This window comes from Helicoverpa zea, chromosome 13 (genome assembly GCF_022581195.2).
Source record: "Helicoverpa zea isolate HzStark_Cry1AcR chromosome 13, ilHelZeax1.1, whole genome shotgun sequence".
NCBI lineage: Eukaryota > Metazoa > Arthropoda > Insecta > Lepidoptera > Noctuidae > Helicoverpa > Helicoverpa zea.
In genome coordinates, this window is record NC_061464.1 from 10,184,768 (window position 1) to 10,204,948 (window position 20,181).

Consider the following 20,181-nt stretch of genomic DNA (forward strand, 5'->3'; position numbering starts at 1 on the left):
CCAATAAAACCAATTAATTCGCAGTCACTACCTAACAACCAATTAGACTTTTATTAATTGACTCTGCGTTCCTGAATTTGTAAACATAACAGTTCTCTACATGGAGTAACAATGTTTCTCCGAATATTAGTATTATTTCTCATGGTATATTTATCGACATGCGAAGTGAAAGATACGGCTGATGTGGAAACCGTAGCGATGAGTCGTATGGTAGGCATAGATGCCGTACACGATGGCAATAAGAAGATCGATAAGGATACCATTATAACTCGTAATTTGAAACTGGAGAAGCGAAATCGTGGACCTAAATGTGAGTCGGCTTTTGTTCTCATACCTCATCCATCCATCCGTCACAGGGTCCTTGGGACTTCTTGCCACTCTCATCAAAAATATTAGTCTTCTGCAATACCTTTAATAACTGTATAGGCCGATTTTTCAAACGCCAGATAAGTTTTATCTGTAAAATATGGTGTAGGTACCGGGTGTACCTGTCTGATGTTTTGATAGCTTTTGCATAAAAAATAGGTAAGTATGTCAAATTGCTTAGAAAGGTTAACTGATTATTGAAAAATCTGCTCTAAAATGTAGTGAATAATAATTGAGAAGTGAATTCCAGATCTTTTTTCTCATGTCGACCAGCTATGGTTGAATATGCAACTCTGGGGTTGATTCGGTATACCAACAAAAAACTTAAAAAAAAAATAAGTAGGTATAATGGTTTCTTTTTTCTATAAGCAACTCCCAAAAACAACGTGGAAGATAAAGAGCCAGATTGGTCTTACAAGACTTTCCCTAAAGAAGTGGTCGATCACGTAGAGCAGTTCAAAAAGAACATGTCGGAATGTCTTCGGGAGGTTCAAGCAAACGACAAGAGACCAGTCAAGCGTTTATCTCCCAAAATGGAATCACCGGTCCACGGCGAATGCCTTATTGCGTGCGTACTGAAACGCAACGGCGTCATTTTGAACGGCAAGGTTAATAAAGGTAAAATCTTGTTGCTATGAGAGGTTTTCCTTTTGAGAATGGGACGGTTTTTGAAAAAAAAAAAATAGTTCCCACGAAAATGGCAGATGGCGTTGTACCTACTTACGTTAGGTAGCGAGTCTTAGTCTTATCCAAGTTAAAAATAAAACAGTGCACCGAGCCCTTTGAGCCGAGACCCATGAAATTCAGATGTCTAGACAAATTGTTTTCAAAATCTTTCGGAACATTCAGATAATAATCTGCCATTTTTTTTTCTCCTTTTATTCCTTATTTTATATTTTTTAAATTGTTGATGACAAGTATTTTCGTTATAGGTATAGTTTTCGGCACGGATATTGAGCATCATGTGTACAGTGCGGAAAGCGGTCCCCACTCTTCCACCGAGAGCTCAATATCCGTGCCAGTAACTGTACGGACATGATACGGACTCGAAATTATGATGATGCTCGCTCTGTTTCTGGCAGTAAAGTATCAGGATCAGCGCCATCTAAGCATCAGCTAGGAAAAGAATTTTAAAAAATATCTCATTGAAACTTACTTGCCTATGTAATGAACTAAATTTTTTGCATGTAGTAAAAAAATAATAGAAATCATTCTAGTGTGAGTCCACAGAACACACATATATACCCTAAAGAGTCGGACTCGGGTACAAAAGGCTCCGTTCCACTTTTCATATGTTGTTATAGCGGCAATTTTTATTTTAATTTTGTTTCATTCTAATCATGATTTTCAGATAACTTGTTGTCACTGGTCAGCAAATTTTACTCCAAGGATACAAAGTTGATGAAGAAGTTAGAAAAGAACTTGGACCGTTGCATCGAATTGAGTGTTCGTATTCAAGATGAATGCTTATTGGCATCTAAGCTGAACGATTGCACAAACGATCTCATGGCGAGCAATAAACATAAAATCAGCGTTAATTATTAATAAACATGCCATGATTGATAAAAACCTGTTTTTCTTTTAGTTTCCTTTCCTATAAAGTTATCTACAGCTTCTTTATTCACTCATCATCATCTGCCTAGCCTGTTACAGTTTAAGATTTACAACATATCAACATCACTTCTGTGTAAACACAAGATATTTACTTAATATAATTACAAAAATGGATCATATTTTTAATCACTGAAATAAAATATATTTTTTGGAATGAATCAAGAATTTTATGGTTTCGTGGAACCAACAAAATCGGTGTACATTGTCTCTGGTTGATGACCATAGATAGACCATTACAGTTTATGTTCTTGCCGTGTTAGTTTATGCTCTTGTCTATGGTTTATACATACTGACTGATACAGTGTTGCCAGAATGTTACTTTTACAACATTTTACGTTACTTTTAAGACAGACAAAAATACATTATATAACGTTTTATTTTCATTTAACGATTATGAAAAACAATGACAAAGTAAAATGCAGACTTGAAAAACCTTACTGATAACTATATTGGTTGGTATACAGCCTTGGCCAAAAGTATTGAGCACCCATGAAATCTTTCAGTTTTATGCGGAGTATCAAATAGAAATAAAACAAAACTTTTTTTTTATTTGTAATTTACTATTTATTAATTGAAAATTAATATTTTGTGGGTCCACCCTTTGCCTTAATTACAGCAGAAATTCTTTTTGGTAAACAGCTAACAAGATTTTTACAGTCTTCAGCAGTAATCGCGTTCCATTCTAGGCGCAGGTAGCGTTTCAATTCTTCTCTGTTGTTAATTGTGTGGCGCCTAACTCGAAGCTTTAATAAACCCCACAAATGTTCTATGGGGTTCAGATCTGGCGACTGGGCAGGCCAGTCAAGAAGCTCTATGCTATTTTCCCAAAACCATGTCATAGTGCGGACAGATTTGTGGCAAGGCACGTTATCCTGCTAGAATTTATCACTATCCATGTTCGTGTCACCGAAAAGTTTCGTGAATGAAGGCAGCAACGCAGTTTCTAGCACATTTATGTACTTAGAAGAGTCCATGCGGCCCTCACACAGGTACAATTCGCCAACTCCAGAATCGGTCATGCAACTCTAGACCATTATACTGCCGCCGCCGTGTTTTACTGTTGGGACCACACACTCTGGCTTAAATTCTTCGCCCACCCGGCGACGCACAAAGGTCACACCAGGTGTACCAAAAATCTGCAATAAAGAGAAAAATATTGAGTTCCGGAAATAAAAAGAACTTCCTCTATGCGTTTAGAATTTAAACCATTTTATATTATTTTGTGAGGGCATTAAATTGACTTACTCACCTCAAAGTTTGATTCGTCTGACCACACAACATTTGACCAATCTTCAGCGGTGAAAGTTCGGTGTTGTAAGGCCTATTTGTACCGAGCTTTTTTGTTGCTCTAGGAGAGCCATGGCTTGTTCCTAGCTTTACAGCCTTTCAGACCAGCTTCCTGAAGCCTTCTACGAGTAGTTCGAGCAGAAATTGTTTTCTTCATTTGTTCTGAAAACTCAGCAGCGAGCTCTGAAGATGTTTTTTTCCTATTTCTTAATGACTCTCTCAGTAACTGACGATCCTGACGGCCTATGGTGATGCGTTTGCGCCCGGTTCTCGGTCTATTTTGATGTGATCCGGTATCAGAGAATCGCTGAATAGCATAATGCACGGATCGGCGCGAACATTTCACAGTTTTAGAAATCTCTACTTGTGATTTCCCTTGCTCATACAGAAGCTGTATCTGCACACGTTTTTCTAAAGAAAGTTCGTTTTGTTTTGGCATATTGCAACGATAACACTTAAAACTTTGAAATAAAATACCAAAGGCGCACTAGATCACTGGATGTTGTCACAACGAGCGATGGTAGCGAACTAAAAAATAAATTCAAAAATTGTAAAAGACACATTTTTTGCACCCAGGTGTTTTATTGTCAGCTGCAGCATAAGTCATTGTTTTAAAATGTTTGTAGATAACCGATAAAAGAATACTTCAACGATAGATTCGGGTTTCTCCCATAATTACCGTGATCTTGCGAAATTTGTAAGGTGCTCAATACTTTTGGCCAAGGCTGTATTACCTAAACACACATCATTGACTGAATGTTTTTAAATAAACAGTTTTATTTAGCTCACCCCGTTTGTTTTATTTATTATTATTTATTCTTGGGTCTTTAGTAATTCAAATTTCACCCCCTTCCTGTCAACCGATTAATCTAAAATTTTGTATACACTTTGGATTTTGGTGACAATACAATTATGTTTAGGCTTGTGTTTAAACACCACCCAAAAAAGTACCTATTTTACTACCAAAAAAATTCTAAACGGTTACCAAAATGGATAAATGGTCACCAAATAACGTTTCCAAAAATATTATTAGGTAAAACCATTTTTTCGTATTATTGACTACTAAAAAAATATATGGACGCATTTAAAATACACTTTAGACCAAATATTATATATTGTCACTACTTAGATGTTACCAATTATGTAATACCATGACTCCTAATTTGGTCATTTTTGTTAGACTAAAAAAGCTAACGATCGCTAGAATATTTCCCAAATACCAATTAATATACTGGGGTTCCCAAACGTACGTCGCTTATTTATTGTTATATGAATTTGTGTGTAACTCAGTAGTAAAATGTAAGCACGCAACATGCAGCAAGCATGGCTTCTGTCACGGCTCCGGCACTGCGGGGCTCCGGCGGTCCCATGCGAGCTTATCGTCGCAGATGGTTTTCACGCTCACCACCGCAGCTTCGGCTTGCTGGCCGGCTCTGCCGGCCAGCCTCAGCCGCGGCGGCGAGCCTTAAAAACTACCTGCGCCTCAGCTCGCAGGCCGCCTCGCCCCTCTGCGCCTACGCGGTTTTGAATTGCACTCTAGGGGTAGGGCAGACAAGACTACGTGGAGTCGGTTTTGCAGCGATTCGTTTTCGTCACTAACTTTGATTTTGGTAGTAATATTAATATTTTAGTTGGATAGAATTTGGTGACCATTAATCCATTTTGGGAACCAAAAATAATATTTGTGCGAGATTTGCGATTTTTCTGATGTTATTTTATTTTTTTTGGATCATAATATTATATACTTTAGTGCCCTTTTAATAAAGTCAATTTATTTTTTTTGGAGTTGTTTATTTTATTTGGTGCCTCAGCTTAGAGTCTTAAAAATATTTTTGGTGATCGCCTAAATTATACCCTTATGTTTATTCATTATCATTATAAATCCAAGATGGCGGCCGCTACAAAATGGCGGATAACGTAGGTTTTATCAATCCCATCCCATCAATATGGGTATCATTGATACCCATTGAGGCACGTCAATTAAAATAGTAAGTAATTTCCTCACCGTCTGCGGGCCAACTGCCTAACGACGATTCTTCTATCGCACATTAAGTCGATAATTTGTAGACAATTGACGTGCCCCACGGTTTTATTTATTTATTTAACAATTTATGTACACACACACAGAATACAGAGAAGAAGAAAAATAGAAAAGATAGTACAAAGGCACAGCTTATTTCATTAGAAATCTCTTCCAGCTGGCCCGTTATGAGAGAGTTAGAATAGAAAGAGATGCAGATAGATTTATTTTAGTCTAGTCTATGCATATGTTTATAATTCCCACGACTGTATCTATTTTATTATTTTTTGGTTTTTAGTACATTTATCTTAAACATTGCAATGCATGTTTAACATAAAACCGTTTAACTTAAAAAGTTTTTTTACCTATTTTTAATTTCTTTTTCTATAGTCTGTTTTTTAATCTCGTAGACTAAATTGACACTTGCAAAATGTCAAACTTTCTAATAATTTTGCTAGCTCTGTGGTGCAGTGTTGTACTTACCATACCGGTTCGTTGAATCGTAACTTTTTATCTATAATAGACGAATTTAATATTCATTCAAAGTTATATATTTAAAATTCACGTACGTGCACATGGCTGTACGACGTGCTACAAACTGCCAGGGATATCTGACCACGCAGAGCCATGCGTAATCATCAAGGATAAGCCCATTATTTCAGGATGACTTATTGTAAAAAGTTACGATTCAACGTACCGGTATCGTAAGTACAACACTGCACCACAGAGCTAGCAAAATTATTTGGAAGTTTGACATTTTGCAAGTGTCAATTTAGTCTACGAGATTAAAAAACAGACTATACATCGTCAGCCGATTATTTGAGCAACCATTATTACGATTCATTTTCGAGGTTTTAGAAATGGGACTTGATGGAAAGTAATTTTAGTTTGTATGCAATAAAGTGCCATAACATAGCATTGTGTTGTTTTCCACTTAATAAATAATAAGGTAATGTTACTTTTCTCGTGAAAATGTTACTTTTTGAGCTGTCTCATGTTTTGTTTCACTGTCTGCTGCTGGCAACACTGGACTGATACCTGTCATCATTCGTTCATTTTATACCATTTTTATACAGTCTCTGTTGGTCACACTGTACACAAAAGTCTTTGAGAATACCTAACGAACGAAGAAGCCAAGCCACGAAAAAATATGAATGGTAGTATGGATGTGTTACATAGTATTGTATTATATATTTGTGCGTAGAAGAAACCTGAGATATTTCGTCATTTCACTTGGTGTCGGGGGCTGTCAATAACAAACTGCAACAAAGAATATTATTACTGCCTCTGTGATTACTAGTGTTTTTTCCTTGCATTTCATTTGCAAACGTGGTTTGGTTGTTGTTTCTGTGGAACAGTGTTAATTTTTATTATTTAGGATGTAAAATCCGTTTTAGTCGTTGGTTTATAAAGTTATAAAAGTGTCTCGTAGGTAGTTTGGAAACACTCAAATCTGTTAAAACTAAATTTGGTTAATAACACGCCATTGTTGTAGAAATCTTCATTGGCAATGTCTGGTTTGTGGTGATTAATTGTCTAAATATCGACCTTAAATTCAGTTAGATAGTTTGTTAAAAGTCTGGTCAGTGGGTCGTCAAGGCTGTATTGCGTTGTCATCGTCGATTTTTACATGTTGTGTTGGTCAAAGTTCTTCTTCATTTGGTCATTGGCTGTTCTTTGTCATCAGTTTATCGTGCTATTTTGATGTCGTGGTATTTCTATGAACGTGTCAAATCTATCGATGAGTTTGTGCGTATTGGTGTCGAGTCGAGCTTATTTTAGCGGAATATGCGTTTATCTAGTGAAACGCCAGTGGTGGGTGGGCCATGGCACTCGGGTGTCCAAAAATAGTGGTGAAGCAATTCCTACTATGACAATGTGCTTTATGGTGGCTGTCTTCTGTAAATTATGACGTTCAAAAAGTGCTGTTTTATCACTAAGTTTGAAAAAATGATTTTGAGTTTGAGTTAGTTGTTTAAAATAGTATGGAATACATGAAAAGTTTTTGTTCAACTGATAAAGATAGTTTATTTGTAAGACACGAGTATACAGAACAAAGTATATAAGGTGCATTGGGGCAATTCCGACAGAAATTTCTGCAAGATGACTAGAGGTGAACATTTCACTTGATTATTCGGGAACGCTCTATTGTACGAGTCTTACTGTTTTAGTTCTGCATACATATTGAAAAGCCTTTGAAAAGATTACATTATCTTTTTAAATATATCAGTGGATTTGCTAAAGAAAGTGTTTTAAATGAAGAACCATATTTTTGGGTCATATGGATAATTGCGAACTATCTCGGGGTAATTCCGGAAGAGCTCAAAAGTCGCTTTTATTGCATTTCAGCTAGAGTTTACATTTCATTATACAGTGTAAACTCTATATAACGACACCGAAGGGACTGTGCATTTTATGGCGTTATATAGAGTTGTCGTTAAATGGAGAGAAGAAAAAAAACAATTAGAAAAAAAAGTTTATTTCAGACTAGTGTTAGTGGTTATGTACATAAAAAATAAAGTTATTTGAATGCTATTGAGTATAGTCTGTTATTTTTGTTTGACGTCTTTTGCTGCACCAGTAATTTTGTTGTATTTTTTTACTTATTTTATTTATATCCTGTGATATTGAGACATCTTGGTGATAAAGGAAATAATTTTCCAATAATTTAGCTGCTTTCAGAGCTTCTTTAACCCTTAAATGCATGAATTAATGAATTTTATTAAAAAAAATAGGGTTATAATATTTGAAATGAGTGGAAATCGGGAAAAATATTAAAAAAAATTATAAGTCATATTTTACAGGGTTTTTATTGAAAAATATTAATGATGCATTTTTGGGACAGTATGCAAAATAGACATAAAAATTCTTTAGGTATGAAACAGATTGAAGCAATCGTTCCCTTTCTTAGAACATAGAAATACATTGCATTTTGTGCATTTTATAAAACTTTGCAGCTTACATCCAGGCCTCATGCATCTCATGCGACTTTCAGTTTTTACTTGGTTGTGACCAATATTATCACGACGAACGTCAACAGCCGGTAAAACTTGGCATCCTTTTTTTCTTTTTGCTTGAGGTCCTGCGGCAACGATACTACTGTTACTTGGACGTCCTCTAGTGGGTGGACTCACGTCACCATAAGTACATAGTACATCAGCAAGCTCTGTCCTAAACTCTGCCAGAAAATGCCTAATCTATATGCATGCATGCATATAGATTAAATAAATCTATATGCTAATCTATATATATATTCTAATCTATATATATATCTATATATATATATTATAATCTATATCCTAATCTATATGCATCTATATGCCTAATCTCTTCTGAGCCACGAAATGTAGTTAGATTTTCATTATATATCATCGGCTGTCTTTTCCATATCAGTCTCTGAATATCTAAGGTTTGCATGGGTATAATACAACTATTTGATGGTTGAGCATTGTCTACAATCAAAGGAGGATCGGGAAGAACTTCGTCGTTTTGAGTATTATTATTGCCCGCAGCGCCGTCATCATCACTTTCCAAAACATCTAACAAATCTTGTTGGGTTGGATAAAAATCGAGATCATCGCCATCTGATTCCAAATCATCTTCAGAAATAGCGCCATCTTCCAACTGCCGCAACCAAAATTCAACTTCAGCGTCTCTCCGATTATTTTCAGACATATCTATAACAAAATTATAGACCACATGCATACCACACCAAAACAAAAGCAACAAACCAAAAAAGGAAGCATGGTACTAAATATATGTCGTAATAATACCATTAGTGCATGTTGTCCCATTTTTGCATCAACACGAAATAAGCCCTCCATACACATGATAGTTACGGAATATGGACAAAAGTACTAGCAAATTAATAAATAAGAGCCTTACCTGTAGAAAATATTTTTTATTTAACGAATACACCAAAATATTTCTAAATAATCCACTTCCAAAAGTACGTAAATGAATCCGCTATCAAAAATGCGCGCCAATTGGTAAAACGTCAGAAAGATACAAATATTGAAGTCAAATGTCATTATTTTAGTTTATTTTTGATTAGTCAATGGACGAAGGAATCATTACCATTCAGCCAAATGTATCGATATCAAAACTGTTGTCGGATATCCGCGCAAAAAGTTATTGATTCATTTTTGGGACTCTATGCATTTAAGGGTTAATGCTTGGAGGAGGCTCAGGTTCGTCTATCTCATCTTCTTCATCTCCTTGCTCTTGATCCTCAGTTTTTCTTACAGAATCTAAAATTTCTTTGTCTGTAAGTGAAGCCGTTGTAAGCAGGCAATCGTCCACTTCCACGTAGGTTTGAAGATTCACCGTATTTTCTTCCATGTTAAACTGTTGAATCCACTCAGTTAATGGAAGTTCGTCGTCACTTTCAAACTCAAGTTCTGTTTCCACCTCATCACTCGTAAAATTGATACAAAGTCCAGCATGTCGGAAAGAGTACTGTATAGTTGTGGGTGTCACTTCTTCCCAGGCTTTAGACAAAAAATTTACTGCGTGCAACATTAACAGAAGTTTTCCCCTCAGATTCGACTAGCTCCATCAATAATTTCCTTCTGTAGTGACCCTTGAGGCTTTTAATCACACTCTGGTCCATTGGCTGTAAGACACTAGTCGTATTTGGAGGAAGAAATGCCAACTCTATGTTTTGAAGATTCGATATAAACGGGTGGGCAGGGCAGTTGTCAACAAGAAGTAAAATTTTTCGTCCCTTTAAATCTGTATCCCACTTTCGCACTTCTTCTTCAAAAAGTGTACTGGTCATCCAAGCTGATTTATTAGCTTTGTACGTCACTGGCAAATTTTTAATGTTCTTAAAACAGCGCGGATTTTTTGATTTGCCTATTACCATTAGCTTTCTTTTTTCTGTGCCATCCATATTAGCAGCCACAAGCACCGTAATACGTTCCTTGGAAAGCTTTCCTCCCACACACTTTTCCCCTTTAAATTTCAGAGTTTTATCTGGAGTCAACTTATAGAAAATTCCTGCTTCATCAGAATTGAAAATGTCACTTGGCGCGTATTTTTGTGTGAATTTTGACCACACTCTATTAATCCAATCGTGAGTCACATTCGTATCAACACTTCGTGCTTCCCCACTTATTTTACCGTAGTTGATATGATGACGTTGCTTGAATTTTCCGAGCCATCCTTCTGATGCTTTGAAAGAAGTTAAACCAAGTTCTTCAGCAAAATTCTCCGCCTTAGCTTTCATGAGCGGCCCCGAAATAGGCATATTATTCTGGCGCTGTCGGTGAAACCATGACAGTATAGCTTCATCTAAGTCTTCGTATTTAGGTCTCTTTAATTTTTTGGAAGATTTCCCCTCGCCCTCAGCTTGGAGAATTTTGTCTTTGTTTTTCCATATTGTGGACACGGTAGAGCGACTAAATCCAAAGCGTTTGCCAACATCACTTATCTTCTCTCCAGTTTCTATTGCACGTATCAATAAAACTTTTTCGTCAATACACAGTGATTTTCTTTTACTAGCCATGTTTACAGTTTGAAAATTTGTGAGCAACTGAGAATACAGACATATGATAACGTATAGATATTCCACGACTCTAGTCATGGCCAAAAACAGTCGGGGTCCGGACACGTGCAAGCAATCCCAATTTATAAACAAAAGAACGAATTTCTTAGAAAGTTCGGTATACATGATGTCGAGTTTATTGCAGGCTAGGATAACAAAGCAACAAAAGAACGTTAACCACGTGCGCAGTTTTTAGCAACTTAAAAGGTACTTTTTATTACTTAATTGTTGTCGTTATTGAGAGTGGGTATGATGCTATGTGGAGTGTATGAATGTATGGTAGACAAGCTAAACCAACCAAAGGCAATTTTTTTAAATAATGTCGGGACACCTTTTCACACACGATCGATTTCGACGCTTTAGAGAGTTTGTCGTTAAATCGAGTGTCGTTATATAGAGTTTACACTGTACATCGTTATTACCCCATAGATTTTGATATCGTAAGTTTTTCTAATAATAAGCGTTAATTTGAATTTTTATAACTTTGTATTTCGGAATTACCCCAAAAAAGCCTTGATGTTCAGACATATGTGACAGTGGTTCTCAACATATCATTTGAGATTTTAGGAAATTTAAAATTGCATGATGGATAAACAAAGTTATTTTTAGGTACATACTTATTTTCTTAATGTATTGTATAGAATGTAAATAATTAAATAAAACAATAACTCAGTGAGATCAACTTTTATTTTAATAAGTACGTAACTTCACATTGAGTAATGTGGGTAACAATTAGAATTATTAAAAAAAAAAAAAAAATTATAGTAACAATCCTTAAACATAATTATTCAATCTCATAAAAATCAAAGACTTTTTGATAATTTTTGGCTACTCTTTAGAATCTTCCGGTAGTAAAATAAAAAATAAAAAAATTAAAACACAAATGTTCTTTGAAGCCAACTACAGTTAGCCATCGCAACAAATACACATAATATCAATAAAAAGAAGTAGGAATGCATTTAAATAAAACTATTTTTACCGATTTTATCGCGGTTATGTTATTTAATCCTGACGTTTCGGATCCGTTACAGCATCCACGGTCACGGGCAGACTTAGGTGTTGGTTGTCTTGGTATTTTAGTTGCAAACAGCTACCCTAAATTTTGTTGATATTTGATGTTTGCAAATAAAATATCAAGACGACCGACATCTAAGTCTGCCCGTGACCATGGATGCTGTAAAGGGTCCGAAAAGCCGGGATTAAGTAATATTACCGCGATAAAGTCCTTAATTTAAGTAGTTTTATTTAAATGTCTAATATTCGTGTGTCAGAAATCAATAAGTAGGTATGCAACTAATCTAGAAGGTGGACGTAGATGTGTAGATTGTTTTCCTTAGGTAGATACTTTTTGGTATAAAGTCAGTCGAAATAAATAGTGTCTTCATCGTGGGTCAAGTAATATTCTTTGTCTCGTTCTCGTTTTTTCTGTAATTCTATTTTCTTTACTACTAATGACTCTGGAACTTGGTCCGTATCTTTCTTTTTAGGTTCAACAAAACTGAGACGTTGCTGTCTTCTGGACGTTTTTAAGAAGTCGATAAAGAACAGTAATTGTTCTTCATGTTTGCTTATGTTTTGTATGAACCCAACATAATATTTCCATTTGTTTCTTATAAAACACCTGACAAGCACTGTATCATTTAAATCATAACGTTCCCTTACAACGGGGCACTTTTCTGGAATTCCACATACTAATTCTTTATTCTCCGTTCCTGGTGGCTGTAGTTTACAGGTTTGGGTTTCTTTAGGATATTCTGCAATCTGCTCATTTTTGTCTTCTTCACCTGTTGCAAAATAACTGATTCCTTCATTTTTGTCTATCTGATTTTCTTTACCTTTGCTTTTCTTCCCAACACCTTTGCCTTTCTTAGAACATACAGGATTTGTACTTTTGTCAGCGAGTGCCTTTTCACTGGTGATGTTTTTATCGTTTTTCATCTTCATAACACACTTCCTATCTTTTCTTGATTTCTGTAAACTTGTCTCCTCCTGGTGAAAATTAAAATTGTCATCGCAGTCTTCCATCAAGTCTTCAAAATCGATACAATCAATAATATCAGAATCGCTTTGATTGCTGATAATATCGGATATACTAGTGGTATCAGAGGATCGTTTTCGTTTATCATTCGCTTTACTGGTTTTAGTTGCAATTTTATTACTTTTCGTTTCTTTCACTTCTTTTAGAATTTTCTTTCCTATGGCTGCAGTTATCACTTCCGCACCTTTTGTAACACGTTTTTTTTTTTGTTGGAGCACTATTCTTTTTATCCTGCTGAATTTTCCTCAGCAATAATTCTTCAAATGAGACTGATGGATCGAGTTGAAATGGGTTTTGAAGTGGTACTTGCGATGCTTCCTTTATGACTATGTTTGATATTATATTTATTTTGGATTTTGTTGGCTTCGAATTCTGCAAACATGCTGGTACTTGGCTCGGGTGTCTGGCTTCAAAAGGTATCATTTGGGCATTATTTCTTGATTGTGCAGATAGCAAGGCAACGTAATTATTGCCTGTTATTTCAATCGTTTCATTGACTGCTGCAAACTGATTGTTGAATGATTCAATGCATATTTCTTTGAGTGACTTTGGCTGTTTGAGTGTGCGGGCAAGCAAAGTTTTCTTGTATCTTTGGTACGCGTCTGGATCATATTTGTCAATAGGTATGACATGTGCATTAAAAGGGTATATTCCAGCCTTTTTAAATCCACTCTTTATAACTTCGGGGTTCGTTTGTTGCCAAGTATCTGCCATAGTTTGTGAGAAAACGTTTTTTGGCATTTTCGTACCAACGTTTCTTCTCTGCCACTCTACCAGTTTTGCATCCCATATTGCTTTGAATGATTTAAATACAGATATATCAAGCGGTTGCAATAAATGTGATGTATGTGGGGGTAATTTGAGGATAGTTACATTATTTCGGACCGCTAGCTCCACAACCCTGGCATCGACGTGAGTTGAATGCCCGTCGTAAATTATAAGGGCTGGTCGCTCTTCGCCGAAACTTGGGATGAGTACTTTTTCGAAATAATTATGAAAAATGTCTGTTTCCATCCACCCTTTAGCACTTGCAGCATATGTTAATTCAAAATCGTAATCACTATCGTTAAGATCAGCCATCCATTGGTCCCAAACGAATTTTCCTTTAAAAACTATTAAAGGCGGCAACTTTTTACCACTGGCACTTGCTCCTGCTAACACAGTGATGTTTTCTTTTCCACTTCCATAGGTGGTCCTCGCACATGGCTTATTTTTTTATCCGACCACTTTTGTTTTGGTCGGATCCAGACACAATGACGTCTCGTCCAAGTTCCAAATCGAGTCTGGATTTTCTAAAAGATTTAAATCATGCAAGGTCTTCTTCAGCAAATCAAAATATTCAGCAATCACGAATGGGTCTGTCATTTTACGTCGCACATATTCTACAGCTTGTGCTTTTTTTATTGACAAACCGTGACGTTTTCGGAAGTTAATAAACCAATCTGGTCCAGGTGTGTTATTCTTAAATGGTGTCTGAATATTATTTACGCGCACATATTCAGCCACAATCTCCAAAATCTCTGATCTTGAGAGCCCAAATCCCCATTTCTCCATGACTATGATGGTGCTTGCTAACTTTTTTTCGTCTTCTAAAGGTAGAACAATGGGTCTACCTGCATTCTGCCTAGTATCTTTAGTTTTGACATGGTCATGAAGAGTGGTCATAGGGATCTTGTACTTCTGTGCAGCAGCATATGCGGTAAGCTCCCCGTTTCTTACCTGCTGTAGTGCAGAGGCTAGATCTTGAGGAGTGTATGTCTTATTTTTCTTTTTTAAATAAGTACGAGGCATGATGACACTGAAAAACGAAATAACTTTTGTCAACACAAAAAATTCAATAACTGAGCAAAAAACTCTGGTTTTGAATTCGGTATCCATTATAGGAGATTCTGAGAGGCGTGGTGGTGTATTTTTTGGGGGGTGGGGGGGAGAAGTGGTCGTGACTCTACTCCCTCACCACTTCTCACAACCACCTTTTATGGAAAGAGATTTGAAAACCCATTCCAAAAATATAAGTAGCATCGCCGCCATCATGGTACAAAACAAAGTTAAGAATTTTTATTAATCCCCGACCGAAGTTACAGCAAACATAGATAAAAGCACTCCCAACTAATTCACCATTCAAAGAAAAAAACAAGATCGGTTCAGCCGTTGGGCAGCTATGATGCCACAGACACACCTCACACACAAATACACACACATACAGAAACTTAAAACTTATAACATCCCGTTATTTTTGCGTTGGAGGTCAAAAGTATGAAACACTTTGAGAACTCCTGAGAATTATGGTAGGAAAACATAAATGGGATTATTGCGAAACAAGCACGTCGAAATAAACCCGGAGGGGTAAATCAGAAAAAAAAATAAAAAACACAGCTGAAACCTTATATTCCGAATATTATTAAGCAAAAAACAACAACCTATCATAAAAACAAACAAATATTGAAATAACTTACCAGAATTTCGAGAAAACGATGTTGGGGTTATTACGAATCACTAAATTTTGGCGCGAAATCACTTCTCTTGAATAATTTGACGATATTCGCGTGTCGTTAGCGCGAGCGGCTCGCGACGTCTGTCGCCACAAGTAAATCTAAGATGGCGCTTGGCCTAATGTTGCAGGCTGGAATATATTGCTGCGTTTGGTAGATTTTTTGCCTTTTCGGAATATACCCATTTTCGAAATTGCCCCAATGCACCTTAGTTATACATATGTTGTAATGCAAGGTGTTAAAGAAATACAATGTCCTTTATGTTTTGACATTAGTAACAGCGTACAAATTTCACCAACATTTTAATTATGAGGTTTGAGATTATAACAATAAGTCAGATCAGTTGGATATCTAGTCGAACACACAAAAACAGAAGGTTGTGTGTTCATTCCTGTAGGTGTCACCACTTTGGGAACTCGGGCAGGATTCTCTTTTGTACTTGCCACAGGGTTGCGCAATAAAGTCTTGCTGACGCAGCTGTATATTGCACTCCGGGTGCAACAACGTCATAAGTGCCAAATGATTTTTTTTTCAGGATTTATTTAAAAGTTGTTGTTTTTATATATATATACACCGCTATTTTTTAATTAGTGCACATACTTAAAGGGCTCATTTAAAAAGTTCTTAGTATTATCTATGCAAAGTTTCAAAAACTAATATTCATAATCAGCAAAGTTATTAGCGATAAGTTATATCCAAAAATTTCACTCAATTCATGGAAACATTGTACAAGTTATTCCAGGTCATTCATAGTAGTATTCATTAATAATATTCTGTCGCTCTCGCATTCGCGTGCTCTCGCTCGAACTTGCCCCGCGTCCAACAGCTGATAACGAATGTAGGTAACTAAAACGCATAGATGCGTTACGATTAAAAACTAAGAAAAAGTAAAATAAAAGGTGTACGGAAAATAAACTTTTATTCAATTCAAACTTTTCCTTCATACTTTATTTGGGCTTAGGACCAACAAAATTACCAACTTTTTCAAAATGAATTATTAAGAAATTAGGTGACTAAATTAAAAGATTAGGTGGTAAAAAGAAATCAAATAAGTTGTAAAACTTGTGAAAATAAGTAATTTTGGCGTATTTAAAAAGTTTGAATCAGCTGATATTTACAATAATTATGTTATGTCACCTTAGAATTTACGTACCTACTTATTTACAAAAAAAACTTACAGATATTTTAGCTGTGCTTCAAAATGTCCACCACCATTTTCAATACAAACACGAGCACGTTTAATTAAATTGTTTTTTAATGATAAAAGTATGTCTCGTTTACTTTTTACTTCGTCAAACGCGTCCAGTATGCGCTGTTTTAATTGTTCTACACTTGTAGGCTCACTAACGTACACTCGTCGTTTAATTTCACTCCACAAAAAACCGGCCAAGTGCGAGTCGGACTCGTGCACGAAGGGTTCCGTAAATTACAGTTAAATCAACCTATCTCAAAAACTATAAGAGATACTTTGATCAAACCAAAAATCGTTGAAAGAGTTAATTAGCATGCATCACCTCTATTTTTTTTAGAATTTTATACCCCGTAGTTATAAAAATAGAGGGGGGGGGACATACTTTTTACGACTTTGAGAGCTGATATCTCAAAAACCGTTCACTTTAAGAAAAATGTTTTTTAGAAAACTTTATATCATTTTAAAAGACCTTTCCATTGATACCCCACACGGGTAAGTACATCGAAAAAAAAAATTTCATCCCTCAGTTACATGTATGGGGGGCCCCACCCCCAATTCTTTTTTTTACTATTTAGTGTCATATTTTTGTAGCGGTTCATACAACACATATTCCCATCAAATTTCATCACTGTAGTACTTATAGTTTCCGAGTAAATCGGCTGTGACAGACGGACAGACGGACATGACGAAACTATAAGGGTTCCGTTTTTGCCATTTTGGCTACGGAACCCTAAAAAAAAGTCCAATGGCGTGAGATCAGGAGATCGTGGCGGCCATGCCACGGGGCCGCCTCGACCGATCCACCGACTCCCGAACTGCTCGTTTAAGTACTCACGCACTGCGCTGTGGTAGTGCGGAGGCGCGCCGTCTTGCTGAAACCAGACATCTCTTAAATTGGCTAATGGAATCTCTTCCAGCATTTCAGACACCATATTCCGCAGCAAAGCTAAATAAGTTTCGCCAGTAAGGCGCCCTTCTATGAAATACGGGCCAACAATGTTGTCGTTGAGAATTCCTGCCCAGACGTTAATGGAAAACCTGTGTTGGAAAGAGTTCTCCCTTGTTAACATTGGATTGCGTATTGACCACCAGTGTTCATTGTGTTGATTGAACAATCCGACACGCGTAAACATGCACTCGTCTGAGAAGAGGATATTTGCTTCTGTGTTGTCGAGTATCCATCTGCACAATGTCATCCTTTGTTCGTAATCCACAGTGGTCAATTCTTGACCTTTTCTGTAGTGGTATGGATGATATCCATACGAACTAATTATTTTCCATGCACAGGACTGGCTGATGTTAAAATGACGAGCTGCGTCATTTGTACTTCGCCGGGGATCTTCTTCGAAGTAGTCCACGACATCGTCGTACAGATCCTGCGAATACGCCGGTCTTCCACGTCCTTGGCTATGAGCCGGTGCTCGGTATGATCCGTGGTCGAGTAAACGCTGGTAGGCATTTACCACAGTCCGAACGTTCGGCTGGCGAGCATTTGGGTACAATTCTCTGTACATACGTACTGCGGCTCTCGCGTTCTCACCACACAAAAAGTATGCTCGTATCATCGCCGTATACTCCCGAGATGTAAATTGATAAGACATCGCGACAGTAAAAACGTAAACAATTGTAAAAAATAAAAACGCGCGCACCCTTCCGCTAATAAATTAGCACTGTCTGTTTCTCGCTCGCTTGAAAAGGGATCGCTGGCGCAGAAGGGGGCGTGGCTTGACCTTAGACGCGAGTTTGCTGGGATCTATGAATGGCATTCAAAACGAGTAGCACTGCGCGTGGTATTTTCTAGTAGCAATTGTTATGAATGATTGATTCAATTATGAATTTACCAAATATGTCGAATTTTCCTGGACAATTTTGGGATTTCGTTTTTTTTAGTTTTGATTACACAAATATGATCAGTAACGGGTACAGATAGAGCCCTATTTTTTTGTGTACTAATTAAAAAATATTCGTGTATATGTACACCATTATACACTATTATATGTGTCGCTTAACTTCAAACTCTGATAAATCCACTCAACCTTCTTGGGAGATATGCAAAAAAAAACTTTTAATAATAATGTTTGAATTATTTTTATGGCAGTTTTTCCTTTAATATGACAACAGTATTGAACAAAACAATCCTGTTAAGCAAGTTCAGTATTAAAACCATACATTCTTTGAAAAATTCAAAATTTAGTTTGGATTTACCTTCATTCGATATAATAGATTGCAATTTATCCATCTTTGAAAAATCTTATTGTGGATTTATAGAATTCTGATAAAATAGATCTGGATTTATCTGGATTAAAAAAAATACCAATGGAACTAGTGTTGTGGTAGTGGCAAAATAACAGAATGCTATCGACAGTTAAATTTGTATTAGCTAAGTAAAAATAAAAAATGGAAATCTTGTTTTATTTTATAAAAAAGAGTAAGATAAGAGCATATTTAATTATTCAAAACAAAATTCAATATTTCTTCTGAATCATCTTCTTCAATCTCTTCGTGAGTTGGTCGCCCTATCACATTCTCACTGTTAAACACTTTTTTATAATATTTTAATTGCGGCAACGAGGCCCAATCTTGGCCAAAGTGTGTCTCCAACAATTTGCGAACATCAATCAGTTTTGCTTCATTAACTGGCACTCCATTTGGCAGCATTTCTGGATTAAATTTTTCAAACGATTGGCCGCGCTTACTGATTGTTTTAGCGACACCTGAAATAAAATTAATGAAATTAAATTCTTTATTAAAAATAACAGTACTATCTAGTTGGTAAAATGCGATCAATCATATAAGTAGGTACAAATTCACAAGATAATCCTATTAATGTTATAAATTAATGTGGATGTTTGGATGTTTGTTACTCAATAACGCAAGAACTGCTGAACGGATTTGGATGAAATTTGGCATGCAAAAAAAGAAATTTGGCAGGTAGGCTTCGATATGGAAAAGAACATAGCCTACATTTTATCCCGATACCTTAAGTAGATCCCTGTCCTCGCAGACGAAGTCGCGGGTAGAAGCTAGTAATAAATAAGGATGTCAACTACGTACCTGTATCAGAATAGTAAGACATTTCACCACGTATCTTGACTTCTCCTCTATGTAAAGTTATAATAAATCTTTTACATTTTGTTATTTGAAAATGAAAGCTTTGGGTCGACTTCAAAACATTTCTGCTTTGTGTCTTGAAATCAAATATCGGAATGTCCGTTCCTAATCGCAAAACCGTCGCATGTTCTTTTAAAACATCCATGTAGTCTTCGGGTAATAATATGGTTTCCATTTTCCTGATCTGTTTTTCCGTTAATGCGAATACACGGTCTGGTGGCAGAAAAGAATGTCCGGTAACGGGAAAAATTATTTCTATACTTTTGATGTTCTGCGTGTTCATATAAAGCCAGTTCATTAGAGCACTCAACAAAATGGAGTTTTTGTTTTGGCCTCCGCAACCATCAGCCATGAGACGTATCTTTTCAATACCATTTGTACTAAGTTTGTCTAAACAATCAATAACGGCCGAACAAATTTCGTTTGACCCTTTATGTGCAGTTTCTTCCGTCCAAATGTACGAATACACGTTATCTTTAGACAGATTGTGATGAGATGACCCTCTTACGATGG

General features: G+C 36.3%; 3 protein-coding genes across 3 annotated transcripts; 1 reads left to right on the top strand and 2 right to left on the bottom strand.

Moving 5' to 3' along the window:
* The first annotated feature begins 33 nt into the window (after positions 1–33).
* LOC124635667 lies at positions 34–1,934 on the top strand. Its single transcript, XM_047171612.1, has 3 exons — positions 34–310; positions 736–984; positions 1,718–1,934. The coding sequence occupies exons 1-3, from the start codon at positions 112–114 to the stop codon at positions 1,909–1,911; spliced, it is 642 nt and encodes a 213-aa protein (XP_047027568.1). The 5' UTR covers positions 34–111; the 3' UTR covers positions 1,912–1,934.
* A 7,514-nt stretch (positions 1,935–9,448) lies between these two features.
* LOC124636066 (tigger transposable element-derived protein 4-like) lies at positions 9,449–10,796 on the bottom strand. The gene is made up of 2 exons (XM_047172020.1): positions 9,797–10,796; positions 9,449–9,687 (listed from the first exon to the last, which is right to left on the bottom strand). Exons 1-2 carry the CDS (start codon positions 10,794–10,796, stop codon positions 9,449–9,451), a joined length of 1,239 nt encoding a protein of 412 aa, XP_047027976.1.
* Positions 10,797–11,504: 708 nt separating this feature from the next.
* Positions 11,505–15,572, bottom strand: LOC124636095. The gene is made up of 3 exons (XM_047172045.1): positions 13,204–15,572; positions 12,182–12,830; positions 11,505–12,142 (listed from the first exon to the last, which is right to left on the bottom strand). The coding sequence occupies exons 1-2, from the start codon at positions 13,951–13,953 to the stop codon at positions 12,195–12,197; spliced, it is 1,386 nt and encodes a 461-aa protein (XP_047028001.1). The 5' UTR covers positions 13,954–15,572; the 3' UTR covers positions 11,505–12,142; positions 12,182–12,194.
* Positions 15,573–20,181: the final 4,609 nt, after the last annotated feature.